The sequence below is a fragment of the Pelophylax lessonae genome (genome assembly GCF_965119305.1).
Source record: "Pelophylax lessonae genome assembly, chromosome: 1".
Lineage (NCBI taxonomy): Eukaryota > Metazoa > Chordata > Amphibia > Anura > Ranidae > Pelophylax > Pelophylax lessonae.
In genome coordinates this window covers 12745291-12766210 of record NC_138768.1, presented here as the reverse complement: position 1 = coordinate 12766210, position 20920 = coordinate 12745291, and the positions used below count along the sequence as shown (strand labels likewise).

The 20920-nt window shown below is 45.6% G+C and overlaps 1 protein-coding gene across 1 annotated transcript; it reads left to right on the top strand.

The window, feature by feature from the left end:
• Positions 1-7872: 7872 nt before the first annotated feature.
• On the top strand, positions 7873-20074 carry LOC309561263 (putative N-acetyltransferase CML1). The gene is made up of 2 exons (XM_082265073.1): positions 7873-7959; positions 19337-20074. Exon 2 carries the CDS (start codon positions 19349-19351, stop codon positions 20018-20020), a length of 672 nt encoding a protein of 223 aa, XP_082121199.1. The 5' UTR covers positions 7873-7959; positions 19337-19348; the 3' UTR covers positions 20021-20074.
• The last annotated feature ends 846 nt before the right edge of the window (positions 20075-20920 follow it).

The following is a 20920-nucleotide window of genomic DNA, read 5'->3' as shown; positions in this document are numbered from 1 at the left end:
TGTGTGGACATTAAGTAACCTAGGCTGGTTTAAGTGACTAGTTAATTAGCTCAAGTTAATTAAATCACTGCCATCTAGAAGTTGCTAGTGAGGAAGTAGTATACTGTTTGTGTTGGTTGTTCCTTAGTTATGTTAATTCTATTTCTGTATACAATTTCATCTGCATACGATAATGTAATCAGGCTCACCTGACATGGTGGGGTAAATATTCTATGTGAGTTTGTTCAATAAACGTTCCAGTTTTATACTATTGTTGGCTAGTCTTGTATATAGCAGCTATTATTTCCAAAAACCTATGTTCAGACTGGAGGAAACGGTATACTGATGGAAGCACTCAAGCGAAGTGTGGGTCGGTTCTGTCACAGGTACGATCTATTGTTGCAAGGGGGTCCATTTTTCATGGTGGGGGGCCTTATGTTGCTGGGGGGGTAATGGTTGTGGGGAGGGATCTATTGTTGCTGTCTGCTGGAGGGTCTACTTTAGCTGGGTGCTGGAAGATCTGTTGTTGTTGGGGGGATTTGTAGTTGCTGGAGGGGTTTTTAGTTTCTGGGGGGTGTCAATTTCTATTGGGAAGGATCTATTGTCGCTGGCTGCTGGGAGATATATTGTTACTGGGGGGGGGGGGGAGGTCCTGGCTGCAGGGGATCTATTTTATTGCTTTTCTTGTTATCATTAACACATCCCATACAGATTACTTAGCACCACAAAATGCTCAGAGGTGGGAAGGGGGTAGGGGGTGAAACCAAGGAATGGTGCTCAGAGGTTGGTAGGGGCAGAGCCTAGGGGTGACTCAGAAGGAGTGAGTACCTGCACCTTTTCTCTGAGAAAAAAAGCTCTGTGAATGGGTACCAGGGCTGGGACTGGCTGGTGAATGCTTTGAAAAGATTACCAACCATCATAGTGTTGTGTTGATTCCCAAATATCCAATAATGCTCTTATTGTAAACTAAAAAAAACAAAAACAAAACAAACAAAACAGAAGTGGGTAGGGGGTGAAACCAAAGGACAGTGCTCAGAGGTGGGTAGGGGGTGAAACCAATGGACAGTACTCAGAGGTGGGTAAGGGACGGTGCTCAGGAGGTGGGTAGGAGGTTGTAATGGAACCGCCAACCCACACTGTACTTGTGGTCTTCCGTCAGTATACGGCTTCCATGCAGTCATGAACATATATCCCAGATTTTCCCAGCCGCCGTCATACAGAGCTAGCCAACAACTAAGCGTACAAGTTTTGGAACCTTCTCCTTTATTGAACAGTTTCCCACTCAATTTATACACACATGAGCACATCGCCCTCCTGATAAAATTACCACACACAGGTCAGGGGTTGCCTGATTACATTATCATATGCAGATGAAATTGTATACAGAAATAGAATTAACCTGAACTAATTATCTAGCTGTCTGGACAGAATACAAATCCCCCCTCATTACACAAACAATAGGGAGAGCCTGTCTGACATTGAAGTACAATACACATTAGCATAAGTGTAAATACAGACTCCATGGCAACAGGTCACAGGTCTTACAGTGCAAAGTGGGATCAAATCTTCACATTTCTTGAGAGACACCGTTGACAAATATTAATCTCCCATCTGAAGCCATCCAAACCATTCTCTCAGCATCCCCCAAGTACCTGTACCTCACTCCCAGTGACGGTGAACACCATCACAGAGGTGAAACCAAGGGACAGTGCTCAGAGGTGGGTAGGGGGTGAAACCAAGGGACAGTGCTCAGGGGTGGGTAGGGGGTAAAACCAAGGGACAGTGCTCAGAGGTGGGTAAGGGGTGAAACCAAGGGACAGTGCTCAGAGGTGGGTAGGGGGTGAAACCAAGGGATGGTGCTCAGAGGTTGGTAGGGGCAGAGCCAAGGGGTGTCTCAGAAGGTGTGAGTACCTGCACCTTTTCTCTGAGAAAAAAAGCTCTGTGAATAGGTACCAGGGCTGGGACTGGCTGGTGTATACTTTGAAAAGATTACCAACCATCATAGTGTTGTGTTGATTCCCAAATATCCAAACAGAGGTGGGTAGGGGATGAAACCAAAGGACAGTGCTCAGAGGTGGGTAAGGGGTGAAACCAAGGGACGGTGCTCAGAGGTGGGTAGGAGGTGAAACCAAGGCACAGTGCTCAAAGATGGGTAGGGGGTGAAACCTAGGGACGGTGCTCAGAGATGGGTAGGGGGTGAAACCAAGGGACGGTGCTCAGAGATGGGTAAGGGGTGAAACCAAGGCATGGTGCTCAGAGATGGGTAGGGAGTGAAACCAAGAGACAGTGCTCAGAGGTGGGTGGGGGGTGAAACTAAGGGGCGGTGCTCAAAGATGGGTAGGGGGTGAAACCAAGGCATGGTGCTCAGAGATGGGTAGGGGTGAAACCAAGGCACGGTGCTCAGAGATGGGTAGGGGTGAAACCAAGGCATGGTGCTCAGAGATGGGTAGGGGTGAAACCAAGGCACGGTGCTCAGAGATGGATAGGGGGTGAAACCAAGGGATGGTGCTCAGAGATGGGTAAGGGGTGAAACCAAGGCACGGTGCTCAGAGATGGGTAGGGGGGTGAAACCAAGGGACGGTGCTCAGAGGTGGGTAGGGGGTGAAACTAAGGGACGGTGCTTAGAGGTGGGTAAGGGGGGAAACCAAGGCACGGTGCTCAGAGATGGGTAGGGGGTGAAACCAAGGGACGGTGCTCAGAGATGGGTAGGGGGTGAAACCAAGGGACGGTGCTCAGAGGTGGGTAGGGGGTGAAACCAAGGCACGGTGCTCAGAGATGGGTAGGGGGTGAAACCAAGGGACGGTGCTCAGAGGTGGGTAGGGGGTGAAACTAAGGGACGGTGCTCAGAGGTGGGTAAGGGGTGAAACCAAGGGACGGTGCTCAGAGGTGGGTAAGGGGTGAAACCAAGGGACGGTGCTTAGAGGTTGGTAGGGGCAGAGCCTAGGGGTGACTCTCTCTGAGAAAAAAAGCCCTGTGAAGGGGTACCAGGGCTGGGACTGGCTGGTGTATACTTTGAAAAGATTACCAACCATCGTAGTGTTGTGTTGATTCCCAAATATCCAATAATGCTCTTATTTTAAACTAAAAAAAAAAGAACGAAAGTCAGCGCTTATGGGAGTCAGGCAGCCAGCAACCAAATGATAAACCAGATCTAACAAACAATACTGATAAAACAAATATGAAAAAAAACTAGTACAATACAATCAGAGAAGTAAATATATATCAAACACAAGTGTAATGATAAAATAAATCAGTAAAAGTTCATGAACTAAAATTGTCCCTTCCACCATTGTGTCAGGAACGTGCTGGCCACAGTACTGTTACTTGCCAAAGGCGGACGCAAATGCGCATGCGCGATCTCGCAAGTGCCCAATGTTTTAGATAATAAGTGTAGCAGTTGCATGAAGGCTTTGCTGTCTGATCTGCACCTGTACCCGAGTTACTGAAATCTGATCCTGCTTTTTCTGTGTTGGACCCGGCTTGCCTCTGACTCCGCTTGCATCTCTTCCACCTAGACCTTGGCCTGTATCTGGACTTTCCTTTTGTCTTTGCCCACCTGCCTGAATCTACGTTGCCGATCTCTGCCTGAAACCTGGATACTCTCTGCCTTCGGTCTTTGTCTGCTATTGATCGTCTGTTACTGACCCGGCTTGTCTGACCACGCTGTTACCTTCTGGTCCACCCTGGTGGCACACCCACCGTTTACAAAACGATCCAGGCACCCTTACACCACCACGCTCTCGTGGCCACTGTCACAACATTGGTGGTCCCGGAGCCTGGGTTGTACGAGAGGCCTTCCCTCTGCACATCAGGCTCAGCCGTCAGGTATGTGACAGTCAGATCTGTATCCAATCTACATGTGTATGTCCACACCACACCCTGAAGGCAGTGGCAGAACTACCAGGGTCACAGCAGTCACACTGCCACTGTGGGGGGGGGGGGGGGAAGCCTGGAATGTGACTCCTGGGTTGCTGGCTGCAGTTATGAGCAGAGAGTGTCTATTACACTCTCTCTCACACTGTCCAGACCCATGTACTAACAGCCTGCCCCCCCTCTTCGCATGGAAAGAGAGAGAACAGGATTTTCTCCTCCTCCTTTAGCCCCCCTCCTCATGCGTGTGCCCATGGCCCCGCCCAGATTCCAATCCCTGGCAGCTCCGTGCCTCGCAAAGTCCAACAACTGGCGTATAGATAGTGGAGGAAAGTCCAGCTTGTACCATGAATGCTGCAACCCTCCACAGGGCATTCACAGCTCTCCAGCACAGCCTTCCTTCCTTCCAAACATCGCAGTGATTGAAAACAAAGCAGAATGCAGGTAGGTCAGTCATTGAGGGGACTGAAGAAAGAGTGTGTTGTCACCTCCAGAGCCCCTCTACCAACACAGCAGCTCGCTAGGGTTTTCCTGGTGTGGTGCACTACAAGTCCCAGCAAGTTATGCCAGCCTATGTGTATGTATAACACAGGCTAGTAGGCCTTGGTTGCTGACCACAGTGGCGGAATTCCAGCGCCCGAGCATCCATCTATGGTGAGTGAAGTTTCCTTCCCTTCCTCTCTTATGTCACCAGCCTCTAAACACTAATGTAAGGGAAAGCTCTGTGGACTGTAATGTAAAGGGGGACTCTGATGTAAGTGGGGGCTTTGGTAAACAGAGACACCTTTACATCAGGATTCCCAGAGCATCCCTTACATCAGTGTTCCCCTTTACATTACAATCCACAGAGCTTCCCATTTAGGGCCCTTTCCCATGGCAGACTCTGCCGCGTGGATCAGTCTGCTCAGCGGGGGATCTCCTCGCTGAGCTGGTGGATGGCAGGTTCGTGCCTGCTCCACTTGTAAACACTGGACACGGACATAGCCCACTGTTCTGTTCTCTATAAGCTGGTCTGATTGTCATCCAATCCGCTAGACCACATGTGTCAAATGCAAGGCCCGCGGGCCAAATTCGGCCCTCCAGGCCATTTTATGTGGCCCTCGCACCTCTCCTCTAGATCTTGCAATTTCTGCTTCCCAGCAACGCCCCAGCTTCTTCCCAGGAGCAACGCAAGGTAAGGGGGGTGTACTGTGATGTAAGGGGGGATTGGGAACTCTTGACTTCTGAGGGTGGGGGGGGGTCTCTTGACATCTGATGTAAGAGGGGGTGGGGTGCTCTGGACATCTAGTATTACAGATTCAGCCAGCCCTTTGAGGGCAATTATAATGATGAAATTGAGTTCGACACCCCTGCACTAGACAGATAGTGAATGGATCCCCACCCGTCTGTATTCATTGGATCGGATGCAGGCAGGTGTAAATGGACACATGTCTGTTTGCATCCGCCTTCCCATACAGAACAATGTGGGGTCCGATCAGTTTGCGCGTGTAAAAGGGCCCTTACAGTGCAAGTGGAAATTTTGCAGACTCTGAAGTAACAGGAGCTCTGGGAACCTCATAAAAGAGGAATGCTGGGAATAATGATATAAGTGGGGGCTCTAGTTATCAGGGACACCTTTATATCAGATTCTGCAATGTTCCCTGTTATATCAGAGTTCTCACTGTTGTTTCCCAAATCAAAGTCCCCAGAGTTCTCCCTTATATCAGAGTCTGCCAAGTCTGCCCTTACAGTGTAAGGGAACTCTACAAGTTCAGAGGTAAAAAGGAAACTCTGTGTATTCATCAATATCCTTTGATGATGTCTAAGTGGACGAAACGTATCAGAGGCTTGCAGTAGAACCTCATCTTAATTTTTATTGCCTGTTACCATGCGAACATTGTAAGTGCAAATCTTTATTTCATTAAAAATTTGTAGCAATATTACGCTATGTGCACTCTTCTTCTTGGCTTTCATGTTACCTGTCTATGAGAGATTTCCATCCCTTTCCCTACCACTTCATGAGCCTGGAACCACATCCATGGTTACTTCTATAGGAGAAGTCTGGATCATCTTTTAAAGCTTTGTTGGTTTGTTTGCTATATGGCAATACAGACCCACTGGATCTGTTGAGCGCCCAATTCATTTGTTTATCTGGTGATGGGATGTTCTTCTCACTTTATGGTCACTATTGTGTTTACCGTCAAGATTCATCACAATTTGGGACTTTATTATAGTTTATCTTCATTATTCTACATGGAACTTTATTTGATTCATTGAGTTGTTTTAATCTACCATGATATTTGTTGTTATCATCATGTTTACACACTATTCAAATTTTATTAGCGCTGCACTTATTTTTTCTTTTATATATGTATGACTTGTTTATCAGTTATTTTGTGCTAGCAGCTTTTCACTGTGGTATTAGCGCTTATTAGATTATTTTTTACTTGTTTTGATTTAGATGTAAAGTAGAACTCTGTGGACTCTGATGTAAGGGGTGACTCTTGTGATTAAATATATACTATTAGAATTGTTATTTAATCACAAAATATATGTATAGTGTATACTACAAAAAATAATTTGCTGTGCACTGCTAAAGTCTGCCTCTCTACAGCACAGGCTGCCATGCGTTGAATTTGCAACCCATGGTCCTTATGAGATCTGTCTGAGGGAGGATGTCCACAGATCCTGTCCGGTACTGCTGAGAAAGGCTGCCGTATTTGCTTTAGGAGCCTTGTGAGTACAGACCCCCATAGGGGAATCCCTGGGACTTGTGCTGTTATATAAACCCTCTGGGTGCTAGAAGTCAGCTACTGGGTGCGAGCTAAAAGGACAATGGCTTGTGTCTTGAAGAGGCAAAGTTCACTGAGTTCCTTCAGCTACAAAGGGACTTCATCCCATGTAGGCACTGTATGGTCCTGCAGATGATCTGCTATACAGTTCTATTAAGAGAGTTGTCCTCACCTGTGAATAGTTAATTTGTAGTATCCTACTAAATCTCTTCTCCTATCCAAGTTCTCCAAATAAAACACAAAAACAAATCCCCTAGACCAGTCATTGAAGATGACGTGCGGAAAAGTGTGTGTCTGGCTGTGGATAAATCAGTGAGAGGCCCAGGCAAACCAATATCCAAGCGGCTCCTGCGGGGGGGCCGCTACAAGTGAGCTTTTCAGGTGCATTTTTTAATGCCAAAGCACTGTGTGAAAGGGCTCTACAAGTAAATTTTGGATGCTTATGGCTCGTTTCCACTGAGAGTTATGGTACAGTTCGGTAGGATACGCAATTTTTGCCGTTTCCATTGTGGATGGTACCCTAATTCTGAACCGTACCACTTTTTTGGGACCTTTCGTTGGGGTACCAAGCACATTAGTACCGTACCAAGAGGGTGGAGCTACACTCTGTAAAATTTTGATTGGTTGACAGAGAATTGTCCATCACAGCTTTCCGGCTACACCACGCCTATCATGAAAGGGTACTATTGGCAGTGGAAACGCAAGGTGTACCGTTCCAAATCGTACTGTACTGAACCGAACCGTACCGTACCACACATATATATATATATATATATATGTGGGTTTCCTTAGTGACACAAATCAAAATATGACTGACAATCCAAGGGAAAAAAAAAAGTTTTTTTCTTCATTTCACTACTGCTTGGTAAAAAATAACCCAAATCAGTGTATATTATTATTAATAGTAAAATTCCCCCTCCCACCTTCTGTAAAAGTGATCCAGTGGCTAATTAGCCGCAAGGATTACGTTTACAAAAAAAAGATTTGCCATTTAAAAAAAAAAAAAAATGATACTGGGATGATACCTGTAGCTGCAGGCAACATCCCAGTATAACCACTGCAACTCAAGGACAAACAGGGATGTCTTTGGGTGGCAAGTGGTTAAAAGGCTGCCTTGGATTGTCTCAACCTATTCTGTGATTCCTCCTAAAGCATGTGTACAGTGACCAATTAACGGATGCCTAAATGATTTACCATGATTGATCAAAGGTAACCAAGGTGTATTAGTCCTTCAGTGATCAGAAGAGTCAGCATAGCTTGAGAGAAATATAGAGACGGATTATCGTAACAACATTCATCCAAAGGGAACCACATCAACTGTGTTCGGGATCCCTTCCAGGTCTGTCAACCCAACTACAAGCCAACCAGCATTGGTAAATTTGTAAAATTAATTTCTTTGTTACCACATCTTCAAACTCTAGTTGTTTTAATCACCACCTAATAAATGGTATTTTAACCACTTACTGCAAAGTAACGTACAGTGGGTACGGAAAGTATTCAGACCCCCTTAAATTTTTCACTCTTTGTTATATTGTATACTGTATTGGACAGGTGATGAGCAGTGCCTGGTTTTCTCCACACATACCGCTTAGAATTAAGGCCAAAAAGTTCTATTTTGGTCTCATCAGACCAGAGAATCTTATTTCTCACCATCTTGGAGTCCTTCAGGTGTTTTTTAGCAAACTCCATGCGGGCTTTCATGTGTCTTACACTGAGGAGAGGCTTCCGTCGGGCCACTCTGCCATAAAGCCCCGACTGGTGGAGGGCTGCAGTGATGGTTGACTTTCTACAACTTTCTCCCATCTCCTGACTGCATCTCTGGAGCTCAGCCACAGTGATCTTTGGGTTCTTCTTTACCTCTCTCATCAAGGCTCTTCTCCCCCGATAGCTCAGTTTGGCCGGACGGCCAGCTCTAGGAAGGGTTCTGGTCGTCCCAAACGTCTTCCATTTGAGGATTATGGAGTCCACTGTGCTCTTAGGAACCTTAAGCGCAGCAGAAATCTTTTTGTAACCTTGGCCAGATCTGTGCCTTGCCACAATTCTGTCTCCGAGCTCTTCAGGCAGTTCCTTTGACCTCATGATTCTCATTTGCTCTGACATGCATTGTGATCTGGAAGGTCTTATATAGACAGGTGTGTGGCTTTCCTAATCAAGTCCAATCAGTATAATCAAACACAGCTGGACTCAAATGAAGGTGTAGAACCATCTCAAGGATGATCAGAAGAAATGGAAAGCACCTGAGTTAAATATATGAGTGTCACAGCAAAGGGTCTGAATACTTAGGACCATGTGATATTTCAGTTTTTCTTTTTTAATAAATCTGCAACAATGTCAACAATTCTGTGTTTTTCTGTCAGTATGGGGTGCTGTGTGTACATTCATGAGGAAGAAGAATGAACCTAAATGATTTTAGCAAATGGCTGCAATATAACAAAGAGTGAAAAATTTAAGGGGGTCTGAATACTTTCCGTACCCACTGTATATATACGTCGGTAAACTTTGCGGTGTTATACCGGAATGATGCCTCTAGCTAGAGGCACCATCCCGGTACCGTGGTCGGCTTTCTGGCGGTAACGACCGATGCGGCTCGGGAGCCGCCACCTTCCGCCGACCTGCCCGGTGGGATGGGAGACCCGAGCACCCAGCCGGCACGTCCACCGGCTGGATGGAGTCCCGATCGAAGTTGGAAGTGGCTTCGATCGGGTCTCCGATGACGTAACCCGGAGGCGGCGTCCATGACGTCACATCCAGGTTACTCTGCTGCAAAAGGCGGCAGATTAAAAATACTGTATTCAAAAATGCAGTTTTCGGCGTTTTGAATACATGGAAGTGTAGTGGAGGGGTTTGGTGTCTTTTAGACCCCTGATCTCTCCATAAAGAGTACCTGTCACTGCATATTGGTGTCACAAGGGATGTTTACATTTACAAGTGATCAGATTTTTTTTTTTTTAAACCTGTGATAAAGTTAAAGAAAAAATAAAATAAATAGGAAAAAAAAAAGAAAAAAAAGAAAAAAAAGAAAACGTATACGGGAAGTCGAGCCGCGAATGAAATCACTGTTCAAACCACACATGTGAGGTATCGCCACGATCGCCAGAGCATGAGCAATAGTTAAAAAAAAAAGAGCTACACTCTAACTCTAAACTGGTAACCATTAAAAAATTTTAAAGCGTCGCCTATTGCGATTTCTATTGACCGTAGTTTTTTGCCATTCCACGGGTGTGTGCGCAATTTTAAACTGTAACATGTTGGGTATCTATTTACTCGGCCTGACATCATCTTTCACAATATACAAAAAAATGGGCTAACTTTACTGTTTAGTATTTTTTTAAATGCAGTGAAATGTGATTTTTCGTAATTTTTCCAAAAAAATGGCATTTTAAAGACCGCTGCGCAAATACCGCGTGACAACAAATATTGCAATGACCGCCATTTTATTCTCCAGAGTCTTTGCTAAAAATATATATATAATGTTTGGGGGTTCTAAGTAGTTTTCAAGAAAAAAATACTGATTTTAACTTGTGAACAAAAAGTGTCCGAAATAGGGCTGGGGCTTAAGGGTCCATTCACACTAGCGTGACTTGTCAGGCGACTTGGTTGCCTGACAAGTCGCGGTTGGTCGCTCGCCATTGAATAGTACAGGACCCGTTCTAATAGGAGCGACACAACTCCGACTTAGAAAAAGGGTCCTGTACTACTTTGGGGCGACCTGGAGGCGACTTGCATTGACTTCAATTATATGAAGTCCGTGCAAGTCGCGCCATAGGTCTACGTCGCTGGACGATAACGAGCCACTTTGCCGCAGTACCAGCTCAGTGAGCGGTCAGCAAGTGGTTAAAATATAATAATGTTATATGTAGCACCCTCCTAGTCAGGTAAGAGAGTGTAGTTTTTGGCTTTCTCTGCTTACCAGAAGAGCAGCAGGTAAAACATATGTGCACTCTGCTTATCAGGGAGCAGGATTGATAGTTAGGTCTACTCAGTGTGCCCAGCGTGTGATTCATCTGGTCTCAGGGAGTGTCCCCGGCTGATCCAATGGGGATGCACGTTGGAGGCTTGAGGAAACTTAACCAGTGACACACAGGCTTTTAGTACTGTCCCAGGGGTTGGCACAAATAGTGGTGCATTATGGGAGTATAAAAAGCCACGGGCATATGAGGTAGGGGGGTCTTTGGGTGGGAAGCCAGGTACCAGAAGGAGGGTGGCGGCTGCCTCCTCTTCTGCAACAGTTGGTGGTGGTCACAGGCAGTCGGCCTGGTGTACCAGGGGCTTGAGACTGAACCCAGAGGTCCAGGAGAAGCTGACTACAGGAGTTGTGGCACAGCAGAATCTGGAAAAACAGTGTCCGCGAGTACAGAGGAACTTGCCCAGGAAAGAGACCACTCCGGAGTGTAGAGTCAGTGGACGGGTGTCAGTTAGCCAAGAGAGAAAGGGGGTACTAGGGGAGTGCCCTGAAGAGAAATGTATTGGAAACACTTACCTTATCTTCATTCAAGTGGCAGGATGAAGCAGCGGCCTGGCCGCATTCTCAAGTTAAGAGTCCTCAGCACTGTGAATAGTTAACAGTTGGAGTATCCCACTCATCCCTTCTCCCATCCCAATTACAATAAAACCAAAAAAACAACATCCCCTGGACTGATCTGAGCCAAGAACTTAAAGTACTAAGGTTTCTGCTTGCAGTTGCTATGGGTAACCCAGGGGAATCCTTAACCACTTAAGCCCCGGAGGATTTGGCTGCTAAAGGACCAGGGTTTTTTTGCGATTTTTTACTGCGTGACTTTAACGGACAATTGCGCGGTCGTGTGACGCTGTACCTAAACGAATTTGACGTCCTTTTTTTCCCACAAACAGAGCTTTCTTTTGGTGGTATTTGATCACCTGTGCGATTTTTTGATCACGCGCTATAAACAAAAAAAGAGCGTAATTTTTGAAAAAATAACAATATTTTTCACATTTTTTTATATGAAATTCCCCCCAAAAAAATGTAAAAATCAAAATTTTTTAACATTTTTCGGCTAATTTGTTTTATGCTACCTATGTTTGGTAAAAAAAAAAATCACAAAAAGCGTATTTTGATTGGTTTGCGCAAAAGTTATCGCGTTTACTAACAAAGGGAAAAATTTTTGTCATTTTTGGTGTTTTTTTTTTTACCGCGTAATGGCGGCGATCTGCGATTTTTTTTTCGGTACTGCGACATTGCGGAGGACAGATCGGACCCTTGACTGACATTTTTGACACTTTTGGGGGTACCAGTGACATTACTGCAGTAATCAGTGCTATACATATGCACTGTTACTGCAAAAATGACACTGGCAGGGAAGGGGTTAACTTTATTGGACAGGGAGGGGTTAAGTGTGTCCTAGGGGCGTGATTCTAACTGTGCAGGGACATTGCTATTGGTGTAAAAGCAAAGATCAACAGTTCTACATAGTAGAACGGACAGATCTTCACTTTTACACAGGGAGAACTGACAGGCAGCTTGTTTACACAAGCCGCTCCGCCTTTCTCTCTTCACAGGAGCGATCGTAGTGTGACTGGCGGACATCGAGTCCGCCGGTCACACGCACTGACTTGTCTGTGAACGAGCCGCGGCGGGTGCGTGCCTCGGCAGGCGCGCGCCCGCCCGCCCGCAATAGGCTCGCAAGTCAGTGACAGGCGAGTGACGTACCGATACGTCACTCTGCCTGGCCGGGGCTGACCGCCGCAGTATATAGTCGTGCGGCGGTCGGCAACCGGTTAAAGTGTAATCTTCAGCAGCCCTCTAGGGGGCAGTGCTACGTATATATTATAATGGAATAATATAATATACAGGTAATATACAGGTACATATTTCTTTCCTTTCCGCTATAAAACATTCCCCAAAATTTTTTTAAAAAATGTAATTTTTTTATCAGTTTAGGCCAATTTATTTGTATTCTGCTACATATTTTTGGTAAAAAAAATGAAAATCCCAAAAAGCGTATTGGTTTGCGCAAAAGTTATCGCGTTTTAAAAACTACGGGATAGATTTTTGGACTTTTTATTTATTTATTTTTTACTAGTAATGGCGGCGATCTGCGATTTTTTGCGGGACTGCGACATTGCGGCAGACAGATCAGACGCCTAACTGATATTTTTGACACTTTTTGGGGACCAGTGACACTAATACAGTAATCAGTGCTAAATAATATGCACTGTTACTGTATAAATGACACTAGCAGGGAAGGGGTTAATACTGGAGGTGATCAAAGGGGTTAAATGTATGCCTGTATGCTTACTGACAGGGGGGGGGGGTTCTGTAACAGGCACAGAGAGATTGCAGTTTCAGCTTAGCTGAAACTGCTGATGTGTCCCTGCTGGTCTGACAAGAAGATCCGCCTGCTTTGTTTACAAAAGCAGGCGGGTCTTCTCTCGGTTTCCCGGACGATCACCGCTGCTCCTCCCGCGGCCCGCCTCCCGCTGTTTCTAAACACAGTGGGAGTGCAGCAACGGTGGCGCGCGTGCGCCGCCAAAACCAAATGCACTCCAGTCGCGTAGTACTACGTGACTGGATGCAGCCGAGCTGCCCTGCCACAGTAAAAAGGCGGCGGGCGGTCGACAAGTGGTTAAGATAGGCCCAGCCCAGTGGTGTGGGTGAATTACTAATGCCGCCCAGCATAGCTCTGTGTGCAGTGTACACATGATTGATATGTAATTTTGTGGCGGCATCAATACATAAATTGTTAGAGCATTCATAGGAATGTCAAACTCCCTGGGCGCTGGTCCACCATCACCTTTACTGAATGCTGCCAACATTGGGGATGTTCAACAAACCCTGCCTGCCACAGTCACCGAGACTAATATCAGCATGTACTGCAAAGGTGAGCAGATAGATATGGGGGGGGGGGGGTGGGTTCAGAGGTAAACAGAGAAGGGATTACAGTTTGAAGGGCATGACCAAAGAAAGGGTTGGGGTGCAAAGTGCAAAGATTAGCTGAGGTATGTGGAGTTAAGCAGAGCTGAGGAAGCGCAGGGGATTGTTTGGGGTGCAGGGGGTTTTAGAATGAAAAGGTGTACTGAGAGGAGGTGGATAAAGATGCAGAGATTATCAGAGAGGCAGGGAAGGGTCTGTCATAGTAAATACTCCTGTTATATGGTTGGCAAGTGTAAGACTCCATTCACATTGTCATTGTTATGGGGGGGAGAACCTCTGGGGGAATCAAAAATGGAGAAAGATCTGGGAGTCTTAGTAGAAGATAGACTTAGCAATAGCATGCAATGTCAAGCTGCAGCTGCCAAAGCCAGAAGATTATTAGCATGCATAAGCAAGGGGATGTATTCCAGAGATAAATCAATAATCCTACCTCTTTATAAAGCTCTGGTCCGACCACATCTGGAGTATTCTGTCCAGTTCTGGTCGCCAGTCCTCAGAGCTGGAAAGAGTCCTGTCACGGGGTAATGTGGCAGAGTCTGACGTAAGAGGAGTGGCTTACCGGGTAACTGGCGTGGCACAGGTTCACCAGAGGCGCGGAGTCTAATGCCCTGTACACACGTGCAGATTATCTGCAGACTTTTGTCTGCAGACTTACCTTTTCTATGTAGTGCAAGGGCCTGCCGGATTGCGTACAAATTGAAAGTGTTTAGGTTTGACCTCATATTATATGGTTTTGGTAAGTCTGCAGACAAAAGTCTGCAGATAATCTGCATGTGTGTATGGGGCATAAGTGTTAGCCGGTTTTTACCAGGGCCCCAGATGGTGGGGATGGGTTTGGCTGCTTGCTAACACCAGGTCGCGGTCCCCCGGATTCCCTGGTGGAGCCAGGATCAGGTCCAGGACCAATAGCCGGTAGCGGATAAACAGATCAGGATCAGGCAGGAGAATAGTCAGGACAAGCCAAGGTCAAGGCGGGCAGCAGGTAATCAGAATCCAAAGACAAGCCGGGTCAGGTAAACAGGAACAGCAGAATACAAACAGGCACAGGAAACAGGAGAGCTGAAGATAACACAGCAACTTCCTGTAGTGACAGCTGTGTTTAAATAGGCCAATTTGGTAGCCTCGAGCTATACTGAGGTATCCTCTAACCAATGTTCCCTCTAATTTTTTACTGTGCTGAGCAAATAAAAAAATTTCTGAGCGCAAACCTTTAGACTGAGCAATTTAATCAAAAATCATATATTGTCACAAAAAGTGCATGCTGCCATTAACTAATGGGCTATAGTTTGATAGAATATTAGTAAATCGTTTTAACTGTTCAACCAATTTTACAGTATATTATACTGTAAACTTGGTTGTGAACAGTTAATACGATTTACTAATATTCTATCAAACTATAGCCCATTAGTTAATGGCAACATGCTTTTTTGTGACAATATATAATTTTTGATGAAATTGCTCAGTCTAAAGGTAATAGTAATAATAAATGTTCAATAGGCTATTTTTAAGCTGTGGTTACATTTTGGCACCAAGTTTGAAAAGTTTACACAGTAAAGTGAATACATTCCAAACACAGTCCTGGTTTCCTGACAGATATAATGCATACTGTTCACAATTGTGGGGCTACAGTAACACATCCATCCATTATAGAGATGTGTTTGTTCTCAGTGCTGGCAAATTGGTCCTGGCAGCATGAGCTACTGTGCACAGTGCAGCTCAGGAGAGAACTGGGCAGGGTAGAAGAGGGACATTTGGGGGACATGCAGGTGTTCAAGGTTAGTACAGGGGTTCCTTTAGTAGTTCAGGGTGGTGGGAGCCATTACCAAGGCAGACGCACCACCTTATGGTATGGGTATGGCACTAATAAAAGGTTTCCTTTTTGAAAGCCAAATGCACATTTTCACAGTGTTACACCAGCACACAGTATGTTGCAGTTGTAATGAGATTCATTTTGAGTGGTAGCCAACAAAGCAACGCACCTCCAATGCACATATCTTGCAGTGCATCACAGCGCACATTAATACACCACCATGCAATGTGTCACAATGCATTTCCAAAAATGATGCATGCCCATTTTGTGAGACATTTAGCTGCTTTGCCACTGCCAGCCTATTGATCCCAAACTCCCTCAAAATGCCAGGTCATTGCGGACGGCATCCAGCAGTATAGAAGTGTTCTGCTGGCTGAGTGGATCTTCTGGTGTTTGACCAGCCGTGACTTGGCCCCCGCGAGCCCCCCCGTGCACTTACCTCACGGACGGTCATGGACCTGGTCACTTCAGTCCCCGGCTTCCCGCGTCTCCGTCCTCCCGAGTCCCGGCGCCTCCTCCTCGGCCAATGGCATGAAGTTGGCCTTTCGGCCAATCAGGAAGCGGGAGGACCAGCTCCCTGATTGGTCAGGAGGAGGATCCGTGTGACAATGGCGAATTTTCATTCGCTATTGTCACACAATGGGCGTGCTCTCGAGGCGCACGCTCTGTTCCCCGGCCGCCACGTCCGTGCAGTCTAAATAGGTGCGCGGTCTAAATAGATGCTTGCGCGGGACCGTAATTTTCACTGCGCGTCCGCGCATGCGCGCACTTTAGGGGGAACATTGCCTCTAACTATTCCAAGGTAGCCTCTGACTATTCCAAGGTAGCCTCTGACTATTCCTAAGTAGCCTCGAACTACTGCAAGCTAGCCTCGAACTACTGCAAGGTAGCCTTGAGCTATTGTAAGGTAGCCTCTAGCTATTCAAGGTGCCTCTTCGTACGCGCAAGCGCATAGGCATTCGCCGGTTGGCGGCGCCAGTGCGCCTGCGCAGGGTATTGATTCCCTGACAAGTCCAGAGAAGGGAGCTGGAAAGAGTCCAGAGAAGGGCAACTAAACTTATTAGGGGATTGGAGGACCTTAATTACGAAGAGCGTTTAGAATCGCTTGATTTATTCTCCCTGGAGAAGAGACGCCTGAGAGGGGACACGATAGCGAAATACAAATACCTCAACGGTGATCTCAGCATAGAAAAAAAAAAACGATTCAGTCGCAAGGAATGTATGAGGATGCGAGGCCATACAATGTGATTAGAGGAGAAGCGTTTTAACCTCAGGCTATGCAGGGGGTTCTTTACAGTAAGGGCAACAAGATTGTGGAATTCTCTACCACAAATGGTAGTAACTGCGGGGAGTATGGCTACATTTAAAAGACGTACATCTCAAGGATCAAAACTTTCAGGGGTATGAGAAATGATTACGGCCACACACACCTACACAGGTTGAACTGGATGGACTATTGTCTTTATTCAACCTCAACTACTATGTAACTATGTAACATCATGCAAATTTGACAGAGCCTGCATGTTCCCACGGGATGTGTGTAGGGCAGCCCCTCCCACGCTACAATCACAGGATCCCATAACACTGTCTATGGTGAATAGCCTCAGGAAAAGACAGAAGGAAGGCCAATAGTGAAGTACGTATGAACATACAAAATTTATTCAGACGCCTCTGATGATGTCAGACCTTTGACGATACGCGTAAGGCGGACGTATCGATGTGGAGAACGCCACACACCACGGTTTTTATATTCAATGCTGATTTTATGACGATATTCATGTAAGTGCGTTACTTTGAATAAACTTTGTATGTTCATACGTACTTCACTGTTGGCCTTCCTTCTGTCTTTTCCTGAGGCTATTCACCATAGACAGTGTTATGGGATCCTGTGATTGTACCATCTATTGGAATAATGAAGCCTTACTTTGCTGGGGAATGTAATTAGGATCTACCAATCACATCAAGTGTTTATCTTTTGGTGCCTGTCTGACCGCTCTGTGAAAAGAGGGTCAAATCTTCTGGTAAGGAGCCACGAGTGTCAGCACAGGGTGAAATTAGGTTTTCTTGCTATGCACTGGTGATTGGCTGGCCGGAATCTGGTCCCTTCCTTTTTCTCCTGCTTCATTAAAAAGACTGTTTTGGACTTCATTATTTTTGATATTCTTTTTATACACATTTGGCGCAGCTCCTAATCTGTTTATTATCTTATGTGGGATTGTGAGCTACCTACTGAGCTAGCTGCCTCTATGTTTTATTGATTTTTCTGTCTTGAGCGCAAATATTTTTTCTGTTTTTACATACTTAACTAAACCTAGCAATTATGCAGAAGAGTGCTACTAAAACATTTTCCAGTGCCCATGCCAACTAGCCAGCAAAAAATAAAAAACAAAATAAAAACAAAACAAAAGCGGAACTCTGGGTACACAACTTTTTTTGCACCTACTCTATATTACCAAAAGTATTGGGACGCCTGCCTTTACAAACACATGAACTTTATTGGCATCTCGGTCTAAAGTCCGCCGGGTTCAATATTGAGTTGGCCCACCCTTTGCAGCTATAACAGCTCCAACTCTTCTGGGAAGGCTGTCCACAAGGTTTAGGAGTGTGTCTATGGGAATGTTTGACCATTCTTCCAGAAGCACATTTGCAAGGTCAGGCACTGATGTTGGAGAGAAGGCCTTGCTCGCAGTCTCCGCTCTAATTTATCACAAAGGTGTTCTATCAGAAGTTCCCCCACCTCAAACTCGCTCATCCATGTTTTTATGTGACTGGCCGGCACAGAGTCCTGACCTCAACCTGATAGAACACCTTTGGGTAGAATTAGAGCGCAGACAGCAAGCAAGGCCTTCTCATCCAACATCAGTGCATGAGGGAGACTGGTCAAACATTCTCAGTACAAGTGGAGTTACTCTTTAACCACTTAAGCCCCAGAGGATTTTCCTGCTCAAAGACCAGGGCCCATTTTGCGATTCGGCACTGCGTGAATGTAACGGACAATTGCGCGGTCGTGCGACGCTGTACCCAAATTAAATTGACGTCCTTTTTTTCCCACAAACAGAGCTTTCTTTTGGTGGTATTTGATCACCTGTGCGATTTTTACTTTTTGTGCTATAAACAAAAAAACAGCGACAATTTTGAAAAAATAACAATATTTTTGACATTTTTTTATATGAAATTCCCCCCCAAAAAAAGTAAAAATCTAAATTTTTTTAACATTTTAGGCCAATTTGTTTTCTGCTACATATTTTTGGTAAAAAAAATTGCAATAAGCGTATTTTGATTGGTTTGCGCAAAAATTATTGCGTCTACAAACTACGGGAAAGATTTATGTAATTTTTATTGTTTTTTTTTTTACTAGTAATGGCGGCGATCTGCGATTTTTTTTGCGGGACTGCGACATTGCGGCGGACAGATCGGACCCTTGACTGACATTTTTGACACTTTTGGGGGGACCAGTGACATTACTACAGTAATCAGTGCTATAAATATGCACTGTTACTGTAAAAATGACACTGGCAGGGAAGGGGTTAACTTTATTAGAGATCAAGGGGTTAAGTGTGTCCCTAGGGGCGTGATTCTAACTGTCAAGGGGCGTGGCTTTTTATGTAACCACAGAGACATACGATCCGACATAGCAGGACCGTATGATCTCTGCAGTTACATCAGGGAGAATGACAGGCGGCTTTGTTTACATCAGCCGCCTGCCTTTCTCCCTCTCCAGCGGGAGATCGCGAGTGGCCGGTGGACATCAGAGCCGCCGGTCACTCGCGCGGGGAAGGCAGGGAACGAGCGGGGGCGGCAGCACGCGCTTGCCCCCTAGAGGCTCCTGGGCGAGCGACGTAGCCCTACGTCGTTTTGCCCAGAAGGGGCTGACTGCCACCGTAAATAGTCGTGTGGCGGTTGGCAAGCGGTTAAAGTGGATAGGTCTTGTCATTGTTTAACAGCCACCTAAAATGAATGAAAGAAATATTCCTAATTCACTCACATTTCACCTGTTTTTATTTTTATCTACAGGGAGGTAACAACATGACAGAATACCACATCCGTCTCTACAAGGACTCTGATTACGAAACAGTGAGGGACATCTTTGCTCATGGAGTCAGAGAACACTACCCTGTGGCCCTCCGTCACACGTTTAGCCTTCCCCGAGTTTGGATCCTCATTCTTGCGGTGTTCCTCCTTGCCCTGATGACCACAGGCTCCTCTATAGTCTCATTTGTAGCGGCGCTCACTGTCATTCTTGTCTTATGGTTCATCAACCGAAACATTTTCTTTTCCTATGTCAGGAAATCCTTGGCAAGTGATTTGTTGGACATCAAGAAAAATTATCTTCAGCGGGATGGTTGCTGCTTCTGGGTGGCAGAATCAGGAGGAGAAATTGTGGGCATGGTGGCGGCTGCCCCATTTCTCCATCCTGGGGGAAAGAACCAAGTGGAGCTCAAAAGGCTGTCAGTTCCTATGAAACATAGGGGTAGAGGCATCGGCAAGGCTCTGTGTAAGACCGTCATTGACTTTGGACAGAAGTCTGGATATCAGGCCATCGTCCTAGACACCTCACTGTATCAGGTGGATTCTGTTCACCTGTATAAGAAGCTGGGCTTCAAGATAACAGCCACCTATTATCCAAATTACTACTTCACCAAATTTATAGACTTTGTTGACCTTGATTTCCAGTATGATCTTTTCAAACAGCAATGAAATACTTCTATTTGGACTTCTTGCCTGTGATTTCACCACCTTGGTGTCCTACAGTTGAAGCATAACTACAACGTTTCGTTACACAAGTCCCTCCTGACACTCACTTATCTTACATCATTTTTGTGTGTAATCCACCAGAACCTAAATATATGGTAGATGCTGGAGAGTTAGGGCTTTTTTACAGTCGCTTCAAAATGTGGCATTGGAAATGCTTTTTTAAAGTGGTAGTAAACCCACTTTTTCCTCTTTTACCTACAGTTAATCCTATAATAGGGCTTACCTGTAAGTACTGTGAAGATCTCCTAAACTTTCACAGTTTAGGAGATCTTCGGAGTGCATGGTTTGATAAAGCACGCTTAGTTGTGTGAAACACGTCATCCTTTTGTCCCCTGCATGATGCCTGTTACATCCTGTGCCTTTTTTTACTTTATCAATAAATTCTGATTGCATCCTATGGGAAGTGCGACCATTCCTCTACTCTGCTTACAATTGCATGCAGTTGGTGTCGTCACTGGCTCAGGCGTTTTGAAGGTATGGAGGTAACTACTGGAGGATACTGGAGGTGGCCACTGAACAGGGGATTAGTGGAGCTGGAGGTTACTACTGAGCAGAGGATCAGTGGAGCTGGGGATACTAGTGAGTGGGGCATCAGCAGAGATGGGAGTACTACTGAGCAGGGGAACTGCTAAACAAAGGGTACCAATGAGCTGTGAATCTGCTGAATGAGGGCACCAATGAGTTGGCATCTGCTGAACAGGAGTACGAAGGTGCTGGGGAATGGATCTGCTGTGTGTGAGTACTACTGAGCCCCATTAAAATGAATAAAAACTGAACACACACACAGGGCATTTGCCAAGCTTCAAAAAAGCATCAAAAACACATCAAAAAGGCATCTTAAAG